General features: G+C 39.7%; 7 protein-coding genes across 7 annotated transcripts; 5 read left to right on the forward strand and 2 right to left on the reverse strand.

The window, feature by feature from the left end:
• Window positions 1–76: 76 nt before the first annotated feature.
• On the forward strand, window positions 77–1,014 carry BBOV_I000430 (Inhibitor of apoptosis-promoting Bax1 family protein). The gene is made up of 4 exons (XM_001608655.2): window positions 77–353; window positions 394–493; window positions 529–742; window positions 780–1,014. Exons 1-4 carry the CDS (start codon window positions 90–92, stop codon window positions 970–972), a joined length of 771 nt encoding a protein of 256 aa, XP_001608705.1. The 5' UTR covers window positions 77–89; the 3' UTR covers window positions 973–1,014.
• Window positions 1,015–1,453: 439 nt separating this feature from the next.
• BBOV_I000440 (uncharacterized protein) lies at window positions 1,454–2,237 on the forward strand. The gene has a single exon (XM_001608656.2). It carries the CDS (start codon window positions 1,529–1,531, stop codon window positions 2,186–2,188), a length of 660 nt encoding a protein of 219 aa, XP_001608706.2. The 5' UTR covers window positions 1,454–1,528; the 3' UTR covers window positions 2,189–2,237.
• A 313-nt stretch (window positions 2,238–2,550) lies between these two features.
• BBOV_I000450 (tRNA pseudouridine synthase D (TruD) family protein) lies at window positions 2,551–5,060 on the forward strand. Its single transcript, XM_001608657.2, has one exon. It carries the CDS (start codon window positions 2,599–2,601, stop codon window positions 5,026–5,028), a length of 2,430 nt encoding a protein of 809 aa, XP_001608707.1. The 5' UTR covers window positions 2,551–2,598; the 3' UTR covers window positions 5,029–5,060.
• Window positions 5,061–5,506: 446 nt separating this feature from the next.
• Window positions 5,507–6,122, forward strand: BBOV_I000460 (Regulated-SNARE-like domain family protein). The gene has a single exon (XM_001608658.2). The coding sequence runs from the start codon at window positions 5,513–5,515 to the stop codon at window positions 6,119–6,121; it is 609 nt and encodes a 202-aa protein (XP_001608708.1). The 5' UTR covers window positions 5,507–5,512; the 3' UTR covers window position 6,122.
• A 35-nt stretch (window positions 6,123–6,157) lies between these two features.
• On the forward strand, window positions 6,158–9,905 carry BBOV_I000470 (impB/mucB/samB DNA repair family protein). The gene is made up of 2 exons (XM_051767317.1): window positions 6,158–8,935; window positions 8,975–9,905. Exons 1-2 carry the CDS (start codon window positions 6,163–6,165, stop codon window positions 9,901–9,903), a joined length of 3,702 nt encoding a protein of 1,233 aa, XP_051622942.1. The 5' UTR covers window positions 6,158–6,162; the 3' UTR covers window positions 9,904–9,905.
• Window positions 9,906–11,294: 1,389 nt separating this feature from the next.
• Window positions 11,295–12,634, reverse strand: BBOV_I000480 (26S proteasome family protein). The gene has a single exon (XM_001608660.2). The coding sequence runs from the start codon at window positions 12,550–12,552 to the stop codon at window positions 11,335–11,337; it is 1,218 nt and encodes a 405-aa protein (XP_001608710.1). The 5' UTR covers window positions 12,553–12,634; the 3' UTR covers window positions 11,295–11,334.
• A 422-nt stretch (window positions 12,635–13,056) lies between these two features.
• On the reverse strand, window positions 13,057–14,614 carry BBOV_I000490 (uncharacterized protein). The gene is made up of 3 exons (XM_001608661.2): window positions 14,290–14,614; window positions 13,959–14,250; window positions 13,057–13,923 (listed from the first exon to the last, which is right to left on the reverse strand). Exons 1-3 carry the CDS (start codon window positions 14,592–14,594, stop codon window positions 13,066–13,068), a joined length of 1,455 nt encoding a protein of 484 aa, XP_001608711.2. The 5' UTR covers window positions 14,595–14,614; the 3' UTR covers window positions 13,057–13,065.

Consider the following 14,614-nt stretch of genomic DNA (forward strand, 5'->3'; position numbering starts at 1 on the left):
TATGGCCGTCCACTGGGGTGGAGTCAACGGCACTTGCGTGGCAATTAGCAAGTATACGGTCACACATTTAATATTTTCCAACTACGAAAATGATACAGACTAACGACTTCTTTCCCTTTGGCCAAATGTGGTCGGTTTCCAGCCTGCTGGACTTCACACCCCTGACTGAAGCTCAAAAGAAGCATCTAACATTGGTATACGCTACACTGGCAGCCAGCGCGCTAGTCACTGCTGCTGGTGCGGCATTGCCTATTCAGTACTTAAACATACACACAACCATACTGTTAGTAGTATGTTTGGGAACGATGCTGTATGTTCGCCACGCTCCGCATGATACAGGATCATACGAAAAGGTAAATAAGTACTGGGTGATATTTATCATAATTGGCGCAGACTTCTAGTGTCGATAGGATGATTGCGCTTGGAATCATGGCCTTCGCTCAGGGTCTGTTGTTGAGGGAAACTGTATACTTTATGATGCTCGTTAAACCAGGTAGGTTAGATTAATATATTTTCTATGGTTTGCAGAGATCGTAACAACTGCCTTGTTTGCTACGATTGCCACCTTTACGTGCTTCACTTTGGGATCACTGGTCATATCTGCCAGAATGGTACTCTACATTGGAGGCATGGCATTTTCACTCTTTTTCTACTTGTTTTTGGTCTCTCTTGCCAACATTTTTATTGGCTCTAGCTTTGTCAGTTCCGCTGTTGATGTCGGTGTGCTAGTAGCGTGTTGTGGGTATGTTATTAAACATTTTGGCATTCATGGGTCATAGGTTCGTTATATTCAACACACAGCTTGCCATAAAGGAATTCAACAATGGAAGTCACGACTACCTGTCTCATGCAGTCCTGCTCTACAGTGACCTTATCCAAATGTTCGTGCAGTACATGATGATCATGTACAAAAAAGAAGAAAGGAAGGACAAAAAGAAGAACAAGCCACGTCCATTGTTCGAGAACTACTGAAGTAAACATATAGAATACCACGCGCTAAAATGCGCGTTGGCCAGAAAACCATACACATAATTCATTATCACACGTTGTGTATAAATTACATATGGTATATCGAGAGATACGCTATGTATCCCTAATAGTAGACAGTTAATTTAACCTAAGTTAGAGTATCTCATGAAATGTTGTACCATACTTTTCTGCAATGGGATTCCATATCAATCACGTATAATATAAGGGCTCAAACAAATATTCATTAACAATGTTACATAAAATTGTGTGACAAATAAATTGTGATTGTAGGAGTGAAGTTCTAAAACTTCTAGACACTGAAGGTAGCATGAATACTGCAACGTGAAGAAGGTAAATGATGCAATAACCCCAGGCTATCCCAGGAAGCCATATAATTCAATCTCTGAAACATAAATGTGTACATTGAAAGATAGAATGTTCTTATTGAGAATGATTTTGGTGTGTCAAAGCATACTCCATAAATATTCTCGTATACACACACTTTAACCGTTAATACTACCTGAAAAAACAAAGGTTTTCTAATGTGTCAGAAAATCCAATGCAATTTGGTCACAGGGTATCTTTAATATCGGCATTAACCCGAACATCGCCTCTAATGTGCCGTATGCCCATGCGGAAGCCTTCGAAACCAACAAAAAAAGACGATAAGAAAAAAACACAACAAACAGTAGGAATCACTCGTTACGTACCTTATATACCGCCGGCACTCGTTACCGATACGGTGGGAGCGCTCAAGGATCGTGAGTCTCTAGCAGAAATACTCGACTTAATATGCAGCCCTATAGGACCAACTGATACATTAGATGATAGAAAGCTCTATCAAAGGGTAACAGAAGCTTATAGAACGTATAAGCACATGGTTAACAAACGACTTGTTGAACGAGAACTTAAAATACGTGATAACGTGCTAGAGGCAATACATAATTTGCCGGAACATCTATACGACGAAGCAGTTAAATCTGAGGATGAACCCATGCCAGAGTCGCTAACATTTCATCAAGCATATAGAACGCAGTTAATAGACACTGAATTAACGGAATTCGAAATCGCAAAACTGGATGCATACAGATTGGTTATGTATCTTAGGTTCCCGTATTTGGACATCAAAGCGCGTCAGCCTGGATTATTTTGGCTTGAAGAAAAGAAAGCAATATCAAGGCAAAAGCAAGCTTCTATGGCAGCTAGAAAGAAAAAATAACCTATATCTGTTGTTGTGCTAACTTGTCCAAAAAAAATATTTATCGACGTTTCCCAAAAAATTGACGTTGGATGCCAGACTCAGTGGTTAAAATTATACTGCACGTGATTTTATTGGCAACAACGTGTTTCAATTTTAAAACTTGTATGTGGTTGCCACGTATCGTCTTGTTGTGGCTTGGGGTTTTACAATGTTGCTCATGTTTTAGGATAAATTACTCAGAATATTTGAACAACCAACCGATAAATAACATTAATAATTTGATTTATACAAATTGGCGTTGTATAGGTCGTTACCGTAACATCTATAGATTATATTTTGTAAGCAACAACGAAAAAATTGGGACGCCTATCTATAGTACTAGTCATACTGAATCGCTAGTTGCATCAACAAGTCAGCCAAAAGATAAAATGGATAATACGGGTTCTTTCGATGAACCGCCGCCAACAGTCATTGGGAAGAGTAGGCAACTTGGAATGGGTAGTACCATGGTGGAGCTCATGATGCCAAATGTATATACTGAGCGTATCGAAGGGTTTATAAAGTTTATACCAGAAGACTTTGTAGTCAACGAAATAGATAACAGTGGGCATATTGTTGTCGCCAGAAGAACCGCACGAGCGCAGATTGCAGCATTGGCTCTTGAGCATCAACGATCACGTACATCCGGAGAAACGTTTCTCAAATTGCGAAAAGTTGGCAACCTCATGGGAACCATGAAATACCCTTCAAATATATTTACAGAAGAAGATACTATTCGTTTGGATGCCCTCCTTGACCATCTCGTATCGCACATGTCCGATAAAGAAGCACCTTCACTATCGCACAAGAAGCCGCCTTTCTGTATTGTTGCTTTACGCGATTCTGAAAACCCAAAAGATATAAGGACTAAAGCGCATGCTTTCATACGAGAAAACCTGCCTTTCCTAGATTCTGTTGCACAACCTTTGACTAAACTCCGTGAAATTATGCATGATAAATGCATTTCCAAAATGTATTTCACAGATGTTGAGGACGACTGCAAGTTGTTCATCAAGGTATTCCCCAAAGTCGAATGTGTAAAAACCATTGAAAACATACGCCAAGGCACTGATGACTGGGTTAAGAACGTTTTGAAGGATATGCCACCCTGTACTATGCCCACTGTCGAAGGAGTTGTAAAACACCTGGACCTCACAGATTACTCATGTTTCCCTGAGGATTACAAAGAAAAGCAGAAGTTGAAACAATATCTTCATTTCAATGTCCAAAAAAGAGACCGTAGTACACATGAGATTACTAACATGCTTTGCCGGACTCTACACAGATCATCGCATGATATCTTCACAGCAGGTAATAAAGATAGACGTGCCATTACTACACAAAGATTCTGCATTAGAAGGGCTAAAATTGAGGATTTCCTAGGAGCTATGACACATCCCAAGTGGTTGGACTCAGTAGTTGTTGCAGATTTCAAATATAGCCCTGACCGTTTAAAACTTGGTGACCTGCGTGGTAACACGTTCTGGGTAACCATACGAGGGATATCTGATGTGAAGCAAGCGTTAACCAATCTGGAATCGCTGCGTTACAATGGTTTCTTAAACTACTTTGGATTACAAAGATTTGGCAGCCTGCATGTTGGAACACATGTGGTAGGTGCCGCTATGCTACGACGTGACTACGAAACTGTAGTACGGCTTATTGTAAACAATGATGAGTTGGTGGACAAGTATCTAAGTGCCAGGAAAGCCAAAGAAGCGGAAGCTACAAATAACCACTCTAACAACGTTACTACGGCTGAAGAGGTAGTATATAGTGAAGCACCCATTGACAATCCGCCAGAAAATAGGACAAACAAGAGGCGGCGTACAGGTAACAATCAAAACAAGGATAATATAGATACTAACATAGACGTTGATAATGACACAACTGTTAAAGATGAAGAAGAAAATATAAGTTTTGATCCATCTGTTGGTAACCAGGATTGTGATTCTGTATTTAAACTTGCACCAAAAATATCTTTTATCGAACGCGACCTCATGAATGGTTTGGAGCGGAACAAGCCAGTGGAGGATGTTTTGAGGAGAATACCAACGAATGTTCTAAGTATTTATGTACATGCTGCGCAAAGTTTGGTATTCAACTTTGTACTCACAGAAAGGGTAAAGAGGTATGGGATGAAACCCGTAGTTGGGGATTTGGTAGTTCGTTCATCACAGCTGCCGCTGACAACTAGCGTCGAGGGGGAGTCTATTGACTGCTCAGATGAGGCGCAAGAGATAAAACTATTTCCTCATAACATGGAGCCTGAAGCGTATGTTGTTACGCCAGAAGATTTAGATATGTGGTCTATATATGATGTGGTTTTGCCCTTACCAGGTGATAATGTGGAATACCCCGAGTTCCTAAAACCCGTCTATGAACGTGTAGTAAACGAAGAGTTCGGAATGCCCCTAGAGATGTTTTCTACAATCATAGAGAATCTGCCAGAACACTTAAAGGGAAGAGAACGTTGCATGGTTGGCGTAGGGGGTGGGTATCGACACATAGTAGCAAGGGCCCATGGACTGCAGTATCACATAGTGCCGGAATTAGCTAGGACAGTGGGTCATATGGAGAACCTTCCGCCATACATACGCCTCAAGAACCAAACAAGATATCCGGGATCCACAGAACCTCACGCAATTAACTCCGGATCACAGAGCAAAAATGAAGCTGAAATGTTTGAAATGAACTACAAACTTGTGACACGTTGCACATTAGTGGTAAGTTGCGCTCTTCCAAAGTCTTGCTACTTGACATGTGCCCTGAGAGAAGTGCTTTCTGATGAATCTTTGGAACGACAGTACATTGGATAGCCCAGAGGCATGTCCAACTTCAGTTAAGCGCTACCGATTATAGAAACAAATTGGATGTAATTTGTTTGGTTACATAACAACCGTTTGCAATTGATATTACAGAACTTGAAGATGTGTACCGCAAGGAATCTATTGATGTGTCGTACGGTTTCAGAATCAATGCAACTCGTTGTGTCCAAATAACATAATTAGTGATTAACAATCATTATATGAAATACAATTTCAAAATTTGCGTAGTTACCAAATGTTACATTCTAGTTAAACTAGTTGTTCAACTCGTCCGCGCAGCGCCCGCCGTTCTATGCCATAGTCATTTGTCCATAGGAAACATCAACTCCCAGAGCGGTTATAAATAGTGGAAACAGATTAATGTTGCGTTTCAGGTAGACGACTACACCTTAATGTGCGCTCATGTCACCGTTATATCCCAGCTGTGCTTTAAACTGGAACCGTTGCACATCAACGCGTCAAATATAGGTGTATCATGGGCGTCTCTAAGGTAATGTATTTTGCCTTATTGCGGTGCAATGAAAAACCGATCTTCCTATTACAGTACTTCAAGCTGTCTGATCTCCAAATACTGTCAAGAGGCACCGTTAAAAGCGTTGCAGTGTTTACCGCTAGGGAAATTGCAGGACGTCTAAACCAAGGTGAAAATGTAGCTGTGCATGAGGAAAACTTTGATGTATTCGCCTATCGCTGGGACGTTGGAGTTTGTGCAATATGTATTTGCGGTAAGGGCTATCCAGAAAGAGTTGCCTTTTCACTATTACAATTGGCCTTTTTTGAATTCATTACTAAATACCCTGACGCTGGAATAGAGCACACGTCTGATGTCAACTTAAATATACCTCAAATTAAAGCTCTAGTCAATCAATATCGCGATCCAACAGTAGTAGATGCATATACAAATGTATCGGACAAATTGCAACACACTTTAGAAGTTGTCCACAAGACTATTGCGGATATGTTACATAATGAGGAGAATCTCGAAGCATTAGTCAACCAAAGTAAAGACCTATCAAGAAAGAGTAAGAACGTGTTTGTTAAGAGTCGCAAACTCAAAAGACGTTCTTGCTGCGCTTTCATGTAAACACTTGGTTTGTATACAACACAACTTTCTATGATGTCAACATGAAGGCGCCAGTGAAATTCGGTGGAGGTGGACCGTTTTCAGAGTATATGGAGCGCAGAAGGCGTGGAGTGGCCGCCCATTATGATCGCAAATATTGCGATGAAACTACCACAGAGAAAAACGGTGACGATCCAGATTATATGAACAATAAATATGGACCCGAAGAATATGCTGGAGATATGATCGATGAAAAGGTCTCCTTAGAACTAAGGGACGGCTCCCGGCTGGACACAAATGATGAGCTAAACAGTTGCACTATGATACCATTTATACCAAACACTGAAAACATGTGTTTTAATGATGAATCGTCTACCATAGAAGAAAAGTTCTTTATAGGATGCCGATTTTATATTGATGGTGTTGTTAATGCATATAAGCCATTTTTGGACCGAGAACCTTGTGAAAACGCTGCTTTACATGCACATGAAACACTGATAAAGTGCATAATCAAGCATGGAGGACATATTGAAATTGGTCTATCAGAGTATGTCACGCATTACGTTGTTGAACATGTGGCCCTTGGCTGTAAAAAGTGGTGGGAAATGAAACAAAGAGGTGGCAAATGTGCACAGTACGCTGTTGTTACACCTGCATATATATTCGAATGCCATTTGCAATCGAAAAGATTGCCCGAATCTATGTTCATTCCATCTACTCTTAAAATGAAACCGGAATATATGACATTGACTCAAAATTGGAAGAGAGAGAGGGAAACAGAAATAAGCAAAAACCCTGAGAAGGATATGGCAGACAACGAAGGTGAATTCTTTGCTAGTGGCTGTGGCATTGTCGATAATGCTGTCGTTCAGGATGACGAATTACATGGAGAGGCAGTTTCAACGGAGCAATGTAACAAGAGTGACATGATTGTTAAACATGAACCTGGAGCGGTAACAATATGCGAGAAGCTAAATCTTGACACCACTTCTCAGGAAGGATTTGAACCATTTTTAGAACTCGTCCTGGAGAAAGAGGATAGCATAGACTCCAATCGTAGTCGACAAGGTAGTGTTGATGATGAGACATGTTCCGATGAAAATAAGGATGAGATTGTTGATACTGAGTCTATTTGTCAACCTTCTCATCAACAATCGGAAATCGGAGCAATACCTGCAGAATCAAACGACAACAATAGTGATGCCAACGCCAATGAAGATGTAAGTAACATGGTGGATGAGTATTATAAAAGATCACGATTGCATTTGCTCGGAATGTGGAAAACGAGAGTGGAAAAGGAATACAATTTCGAACCTTTCAGTACACTTCAAGAAGGTACCCTCACGAAAGGGAAGATATTTCACATTGATATGGATGCTTTCTTTGTATCTGTGGCGATAAAAGGAAAACAACACTTGAAGAACATGCCGCTTTGCATTAGTTATGGTACAGGTCGTAACAGCGCCAGCGAAATTGCAACATGTAACTACGCCGCTAGAGTTTACGGTGTTAGCAAAGGTATGTGGGTTAGAGATGCTGTTCAGTTGTGTCCGTCGTTGCAGTTTGTCAAATATGATTTTGATGTTATTAATGACACTGCAATGAAAATTTTGAAGATAGCTAGTGAGGTTACCAATAAAATCTACTCTGCTAGCTGTGATGAACTATATTTGGAGTACTCGATTGAATCAGAAAGCAACGATATTGTGGAATATATTTCTATGGCTGTGAATTTGGCACATAAAATTGAAACGGAAACCGAATGCCCATTAAGCATTGGGATTGGTGATAACATGATGCTTGCTAAATTGGCTTCTCAGCGATGCAAAGCACTTAAACATGGAAGCGAAGAGGTGCCAACTGGTTATGTTTTATCAGGCAATGTATGTGCTATACAGGACGTAGAAGCATTTATTGCATCCGTTTCACTACACGAATTACCAGGTGTTGGAGACCGGACGCTTGATATCTTAAAATCTTGCGGTTATGTTTATTGCAGTGACATACATGATAAGGAAGAACTGAAAGAATTAATAGGGGAGAAACTTGGTGATACTGTGTATCATTTTAGTCGAGGTAAGGATTTCCGGAATATGAACACCGCAGAGGCACGCTCTCGGATTTTAAAGAACAAGACAATTACATCTGCTATTAACTATGGAGTAAGAATAACAACCACTGAGCAGGTACATGAATATATGAGGGAGCTGGTGAAACAAGTGTGGGACCGTGTTGAAGCAGCGCTGACTCACCTTAAAGAAGAGAGTACTGATAACAACTCCCTTGAAGTACCTGTAGCACAAATAATGCTAAAGGTTCGTGTAAGAAGCCCCGAAGCTAGTGTTGAACCTGCGAAGTACATGGGCTGTGGTCTATGTGACGAATTCACTTCGTCAGTATCGGGTGACCTGATGTCTCAGAAGAGCGTATTCAGGAGCTTACTATCATGTTGGCAAAATCTTTTTGCAAAGAAACCATTTGCACTGGAAGACTTACGAGGCATCTCTCTCGGTATTTATAGAATTAAAAAGGGAGATTGCAAAGAACGTAATACAATGGACAAGTTCCTTGTTGCTGCAACCCCTTCACGGTTACCTGATGATATCTATCCTATTTGTAGAACAATGCCCCTAGAATCTGCCACACCGCGACGAAATGGCAATTTACCAATTACCCCAACAGTCCGTAATGGCAAATACCAAGAATCCATCTTGTCGTTTATATCCACATCTCCTTTGAGATTCACCACTCCGGTGAAGAAAAAAGGTCATAAGAAACAGCGAGCGAGACAATTGACTCTTTATGAAGTTTTCTCGGGTTCGAATAGGTCATCCGGTAAATTTGAGAGCAATGCATTTATGTCATCCACTACAGACAATAGCGAAATAAACTACAGTAAAAAAGTGGCGACATATGACGTTGTAAGTTCGAATTTCGATAGGAGTTCGTTTGCTCGCTTATCTGTTGTGCCTGGCATATCCAATATTTGGTTATCAGATGCTTCCAATGCAATTTTGGAAGAACGATTGCAACAAATCCATACTGATTGGTCGTCTTATCAAGATGCCGTTGCTTTTTATCGTGAAGTATTTGAAAACTATGCATCATTATTATCCCATGTCGGAGAATCCACAACATCTGATACTGTGGGTAATGCCCAAAACTCTGTAGTAATGAATGTTGTTGCTCCATCCAATCACATCGAACAAACAGATGATAACAACCCGCCTGAAGTGTCCGATGCAATGAATCGCAATTGCTACGAAGCATTCACAGAAAATGAATTTGATCCCTCCGCAAATATTGTACCTCCCGAAGCGACCAACCTCGATATTGGCTCTAGAGAGAAGGGAGAAATGTTACTTGCGGAAACTCTTGAAGGAAAACCAAAACCTACTTTGTTTGATATGCGGTGCATATGCAAGGACTGTCGTTCCCATGTCTTCGCAACTGTTGGTATGCCAGTGTTGGAAGCACTGGATTGTAATTCATCAGCGTGTTTTATCTCACAATTGAAGGGAGTTGTTCCTGAACGAGTAACGTTTGATTGCACTCCACAAGCCACCACTATGGTGCTTTGTACTCTGGTTTACGTTCACCTTCTTCGTGCTGTGGTGCAGCTCTCTAAGCGGCGGCGGTTTGATTTATTGCAAACATTTGTTCACTATTCAATGCGTGACGCTGCATCGTTCAAGACGTCGTTGTTTGGATGCTTGGATTGGAGATTGCAAGCCAAGTTTTTCGAAGAAGCTCAAACGTACCTCTTGAAGGTCTACAACCTATTGAAGATTCCATCACTTTGAAGTGTATATACATAATCGACTTTGCGCTGATAATTGATAATCTTGATATTACATAGCCAAAGTGGCCGATTTATTCAATTAGACGCCCCTTTTGAGATGATATTATCTAATATCGTATGATGAGAATGATCATTCATTTCATGGTGAAACAACTGATTACCCTGTCTTCTAACATGTGTATATCGATATAGTTGTATGCATTTTGTGGGAATTGTCGTATATACAGGTGTTGGTTTGAAATTGCATTTCCATGTGAGTATTACATAGCAGGTTGAAGTGCCTTCCCAAATCACTCACATCTATCGTCATCGAGAAACTATTATGCTGTACAGTGAAAGCATAACACAGAATAAATTGATTTCAGTCGCTTATCGAGGCTCTTGAGTCTATGTGCTCATTGCAAATGTAGTGGTGCTGAACTCTTTATTCTTTGGGCAATTTCAAAAAATAGTACAAGACAATAAAACACTACGCGATTCATGATTGAATCATTAAACTATGGGTTGAGTAGTATGGGAACAGTTACTATGATTTGAAAGACGGTTTATCATACATATGGATAAAGGGGGTAACATGAACATGATCAGTAACTACATAAAAATCCCTGAATATCATGCCTCTTTCATGTAGCGTTGTATTACATGTATGAAGCAGATATATATTTAATGTTGTGATATATAAAATTGTTACTTTCACGAAAATGTATACAGTAAAAAAGATTGGGATGACAGATGTGAGATGATTGAATGGAAGAACAGTATACATATTAATTTTATGTAACCACCGGTAATGATTGAATTGACATGGACCATGTATGTTATTGTCACACCACTATACATAATTACCTTAGGTATCTACTAAATGGTCATTCGGTTTTCACAACGCATATAGAAAGTCTTTTATTCAATCTCAGCCTAAAGTTTGTTATAATGGCAATACATATCTGTGATTTCAGCTCCTACGTACACAACGATAATATACGCAAGGTCCAACATATGTTCTAGAAAACTAACAAATTATGGTGCATTAATTATTCGTAACACAGAGCCACCTTTTGGCACAGAGTTCTATTGTCACCTTAAATGCATAGCATCATACTTAAAGGTATTGAGTTCAACATGTAATATTGACGGTTTATCTAATTGTCGAATGCATGTGGGAACACATCCTGTTATACTTAGCGTAAGGATTTAGCCAAGATTCTACGTTAAAACAACATTGACTAAGCATTATATATAGTTATAATTACATTATTTGCCAATTTTTGATTCAAAGGAAAACTCGGTGGAATCCCCCATGGAAATTAGAGTACCATAAAATTTCTATGAAATGGCATCTGAAATGCTACTATCATATGCTCTCTAATATTATTACGATGGTGGATGAATTTATAAATCTGGGAAACCAGTAAAATGCCTTTCCACCACATGCTCACTTCCACAATTTCGTGAAGCTTACATTCTTATCCGAGTCTTTCTTCATTACCTTGGCAACAGCCATTAAAAAGTCTTCTTGAGTAACGTGTACTCTGCGTTCACGAAGTGCGAACATCCCTGCTTCGGTACAGACAGCCTTAACCTCAGCACCACTCACATTTGTCATTTCACGTGCGATCATTTCTAAGTCTATACCCCTTACGAGATTCATCTTTCTACTGTGGATGGCTAGAATTTGAGCTCTAGCTTCAGCATTAGGATTTGGAAATTCTATTTTCCGATCGATCCTGCCTGGTCTAAGCAGAGCTTCGTCCAAGATGTCTATGCGATTAGTACACATAATAACTTTAATATTCTGATACGGTTCAAAACCATCGAGTTGGTTCAACAGCTCTAGCATAGTTCTCTGAACTTCCGAATCTCCATGACCACTATCAGTTCTCTGTGAACCTATAGAGTCTATTTCATCCATAAAGATGATCGAAGGAGCATGTGCCCTTGCCATAACAAACAACTCCCTAACCATTCTACTACCTTCTCCGATGTATTTCTGTACCAGTTCTGAACCACTGACCCTAATGAATGTGCAATCTGTATGGTGTGCAACAGCTCTAGCTAAAAGTGTTTTTCCTGTTCCAGGAGGACCGTAAAGCAGCACTCCTTTGGGCTGTGAAATACCAAGAGATTCAAATATTTCGGGGTGCTTAATAGGCAATTCTATAACTTCTTTTACCTCTTTCACTTGTTGCTCCAGTCCACCAACCATTTCATATGTGGAGTCGGGAACCTTTTCTACCTTCATAAGAGCAACCAAGGGATCAACTTTCGTGGGAAGGATCTTGTGAAGTTTGTAAGAGTCACTCATGAGAGCTACCCTCGTACTAGGCGTACATTTAGAAATGTCTACATCCTTGCTGACATCCACGACATACTTCCCTTCAAGGCTAATTTTTACCAGCACTTTATCTTGGCACATTTGCTTAACCACTTCGCCGACGAAACTACCTGACTCCAGAAGCGCGTGGAGTTCGTCTTTAAGTGCCCTAACCTTTGCATTTAGTTCATTTCTTTGTGCTACAAGTCTACGTCTAGTTTGCTCCTTTTCATTTAGCAATGCCTCGTAATCAGCAATACGGTAGCGATAATAGGTAAGGAGTCCATTTACTGGTTCACTTCTTTGGATTGTCCCTGCTTTTGTCTCCGTTTCCATCATCTTCGTTAATTGACACCCATGTACAAAAACAATATCCGATAATTAACAAGTTAGTTATAATCTTTGATGAAGGACGTTTCAGTTACCTGGGTGTAAATAGTGCGTTTGCCTTTCGGTGGACAACTACAATATTTCCGATCCCAAATATTGCTGCAGCGCTGAATAACTATTATAAACTAGAAATTATTACATATGTGAGCTGGCGTTAAGTATTTAAAAATGTGTATCTATCACGGTGGTAATACAACAGCAGTCCTTGAACCATGGGTTAGAGCTTGCCCATTGATGAGAACAGTGATATTATAGTTGGTGTAGACCTTGAAGCAAAATGTTATTTTTAGAAAATGAATATGTTTATACGGTGAATCTTGAGTTTGATATAGACCAGAAGGCTGCATCATTCCCCATTCAGATGTGGGCGTTACTATAAACAACTAAATCTTACACACATTAAATTAGATTTTCATGACAGGATTTAGAAATGACATATATGTGCCAATGGTATCTGATTTGTCATTCAATTGGGTGATTATCTACGTAATTTTGCTTCACATAACCTCTCAAGTCTAAAACGCTTGTTACATAAGGAGGCATGGTTACTTCGGTTATAAACGTACATTTAGCATCGTCACATATGATGTCTATCAGGTGTGTGTTAACTTCTTCATAGATATCTCTGACAATATCTCCATTTGACCCACTTGTTTTGATGGAAGACAACGACATCAAAAGTTGCGGATCATCGGGGTTAACTATACTCCTGTATACATGATTCACTAGTTCTGGGTACCTTTTACCGTTGGCTAAGTGCCAAAAAGCCTGAATTGCAATACATATCTTTGTGCGTTCCTTTATAGATATACATGGAAGAGATATGGGTTGTGCGATATATAGCAATATGGTGACAATTAAGCGATCCATACCAATATCATGAATGTAGTCGCCATATTTGGTCCTCCATATGGACAACGCCATAAGTACAGTTGTAGAGTTGGGCAAGACCCTCTTGTCATGTAACAAAGCACCAGTATCTAGATATCGGTATATCCTATTTAGCTGAGTCACTATCCGTTGCAAATATGTTAGATCTTCAACGTTCGCCGAATCACTCCTCGACATTGACCTGATGAACATGGCTATGTCATTAAGCATAGGTGGAGAATCTGGTTGGTACTTCCATTTGTCATCACCCTTCACCCTATATTTTGCGTTTGACGCCATACGAGAGCCTATACTACTAATAGTTTTTTTAACACTACTTATGTCATAATCGTTCGATTCCAATAGCTCTGCAAACCTTTTCAACGCAAGATTCGTTAGGGCCTCATTCCTACGCCTGTACGCGCTTAATGCATCAAATGCCAACGAAATCTGAGCTGAAATTAGTTGATAAATTGAAAACATACATCAAATGTACTCATTGAATTCATCCTATCAAACAATTGCGATTCCACATATGATGGGCTTACTCTATGGATATTTCCAGTTTTGGCTAAGGAACTTAAAAACAGGGCAAAGTCCGAATTGTTCAAATCTGGAATCATCCATGCCACTATATTATCATGGCACATTAGCTTTAGGATTCTATACGACTCCTCAGTCCTCTGGGAAGCACATATACTTGCCAATGTGGCAAATTCTCTAGAAGACAATCCCTTTAATTTCAATTGCTCATTTTCAAATGCGTCCTTGAGTATCCTGTATGATATATCATAAACATTAGATTCAATAACTTACACCATAGGCGTTGTAAGTCGTAATCCATAAGCCTGTGCTCTTTGAATTGCCGCTATCCATCGGCCATGATTCTTCAATATGCCATTCTTGAGTCGTTCCGGACTTAATTGATCGATATATTTGACTATGGAAGTAGCTTCATCAATAAAATCTTTAGAAGTGCTACATTTTTGCGATGCTTTAGGTAACAGTGAAAGTACTCTTTCAGGAATGATTGCAATGTCTTCATTGTGTAGAATTTCGAATATATTAGCTTTGGTGTGTAAGATTCGCTTACTACATACTCTCTTTATACCTATGTGCATAGCTTTTAATGTATCATATG

This window comes from Babesia bovis, chromosome 1, assembly GCF_000165395.2.
Source record: "Babesia bovis T2Bo chromosome 1, whole genome shotgun sequence".
Classification (NCBI taxonomy): domain Eukaryota; phylum Apicomplexa; class Aconoidasida; order Piroplasmida; family Babesiidae; genus Babesia; species Babesia bovis.

Bases quoted from the DNA above. Each gene is read 5' to 3' on its own strand.
- BBOV_I000430 (XM_001608655.2), top strand. From the start codon at position 90: ATGATACAGACTAACGACTTCTTTCCCTTTGGCCAAATGTGGTCGGTT. The intron at 354-393 runs GTAAATAAGTAC...TAATTGGCGCAG, and splicing joins ATACAGGATCATACGAAAAG to ACTTCTAGTGTCGATAGGAT. The intron at 494-528 runs GTAGGTTAGATT...TATGGTTTGCAG, and splicing joins TATGATGCTCGTTAAACCAG to AGATCGTAACAACTGCCTTG.
- BBOV_I000440 (XM_001608656.2), top strand. From the start codon at position 1,529: ATGCAATTTGGTCACAGGGTATCTTTAATATCGGCATTAACCCGAACA.
- BBOV_I000450 (XM_001608657.2), top strand. From the start codon at position 2,599: ATGGATAATACGGGTTCTTTCGATGAACCGCCGCCAACAGTCATTGGG.
- BBOV_I000460 (XM_001608658.2), top strand. From the start codon at position 5,513: ATGGGCGTCTCTAAGGTAATGTATTTTGCCTTATTGCGGTGCAATGAA.
- BBOV_I000470 (XM_051767317.1), top strand. From the start codon at position 6,163: ATGAAGGCGCCAGTGAAATTCGGTGGAGGTGGACCGTTTTCAGAGTAT. The intron at 8,936-8,974 runs GTAAATTTGAGA...CATCCACTACAG, and splicing joins GGGTTCGAATAGGTCATCCG to ACAATAGCGAAATAAACTAC.
- BBOV_I000480 (XM_001608660.2), bottom strand. From the start codon at position 12,552: ATGATGGAAACGGAGACAAAAGCAGGGACAATCCAAAGAAGTGAACCA.
- BBOV_I000490 (XM_001608661.2), bottom strand. From the start codon at position 14,594: ATGCACATAGGTATAAAGAGAGTATGTAGTAAGCGAATCTTACACACC. The intron at 14,251-14,289 runs GTAAGTTATTGA...TATATCATACAG, and splicing joins CGACTTACAACGCCTATGGT to GATACTCAAGGACGCATTTG. The intron at 13,924-13,958 runs GTATGTTTTCAA...ATTTCAGCTCAG, and splicing joins ATTCAATGAGTACATTTGAT to ATTTCGTTGGCATTTGATGC.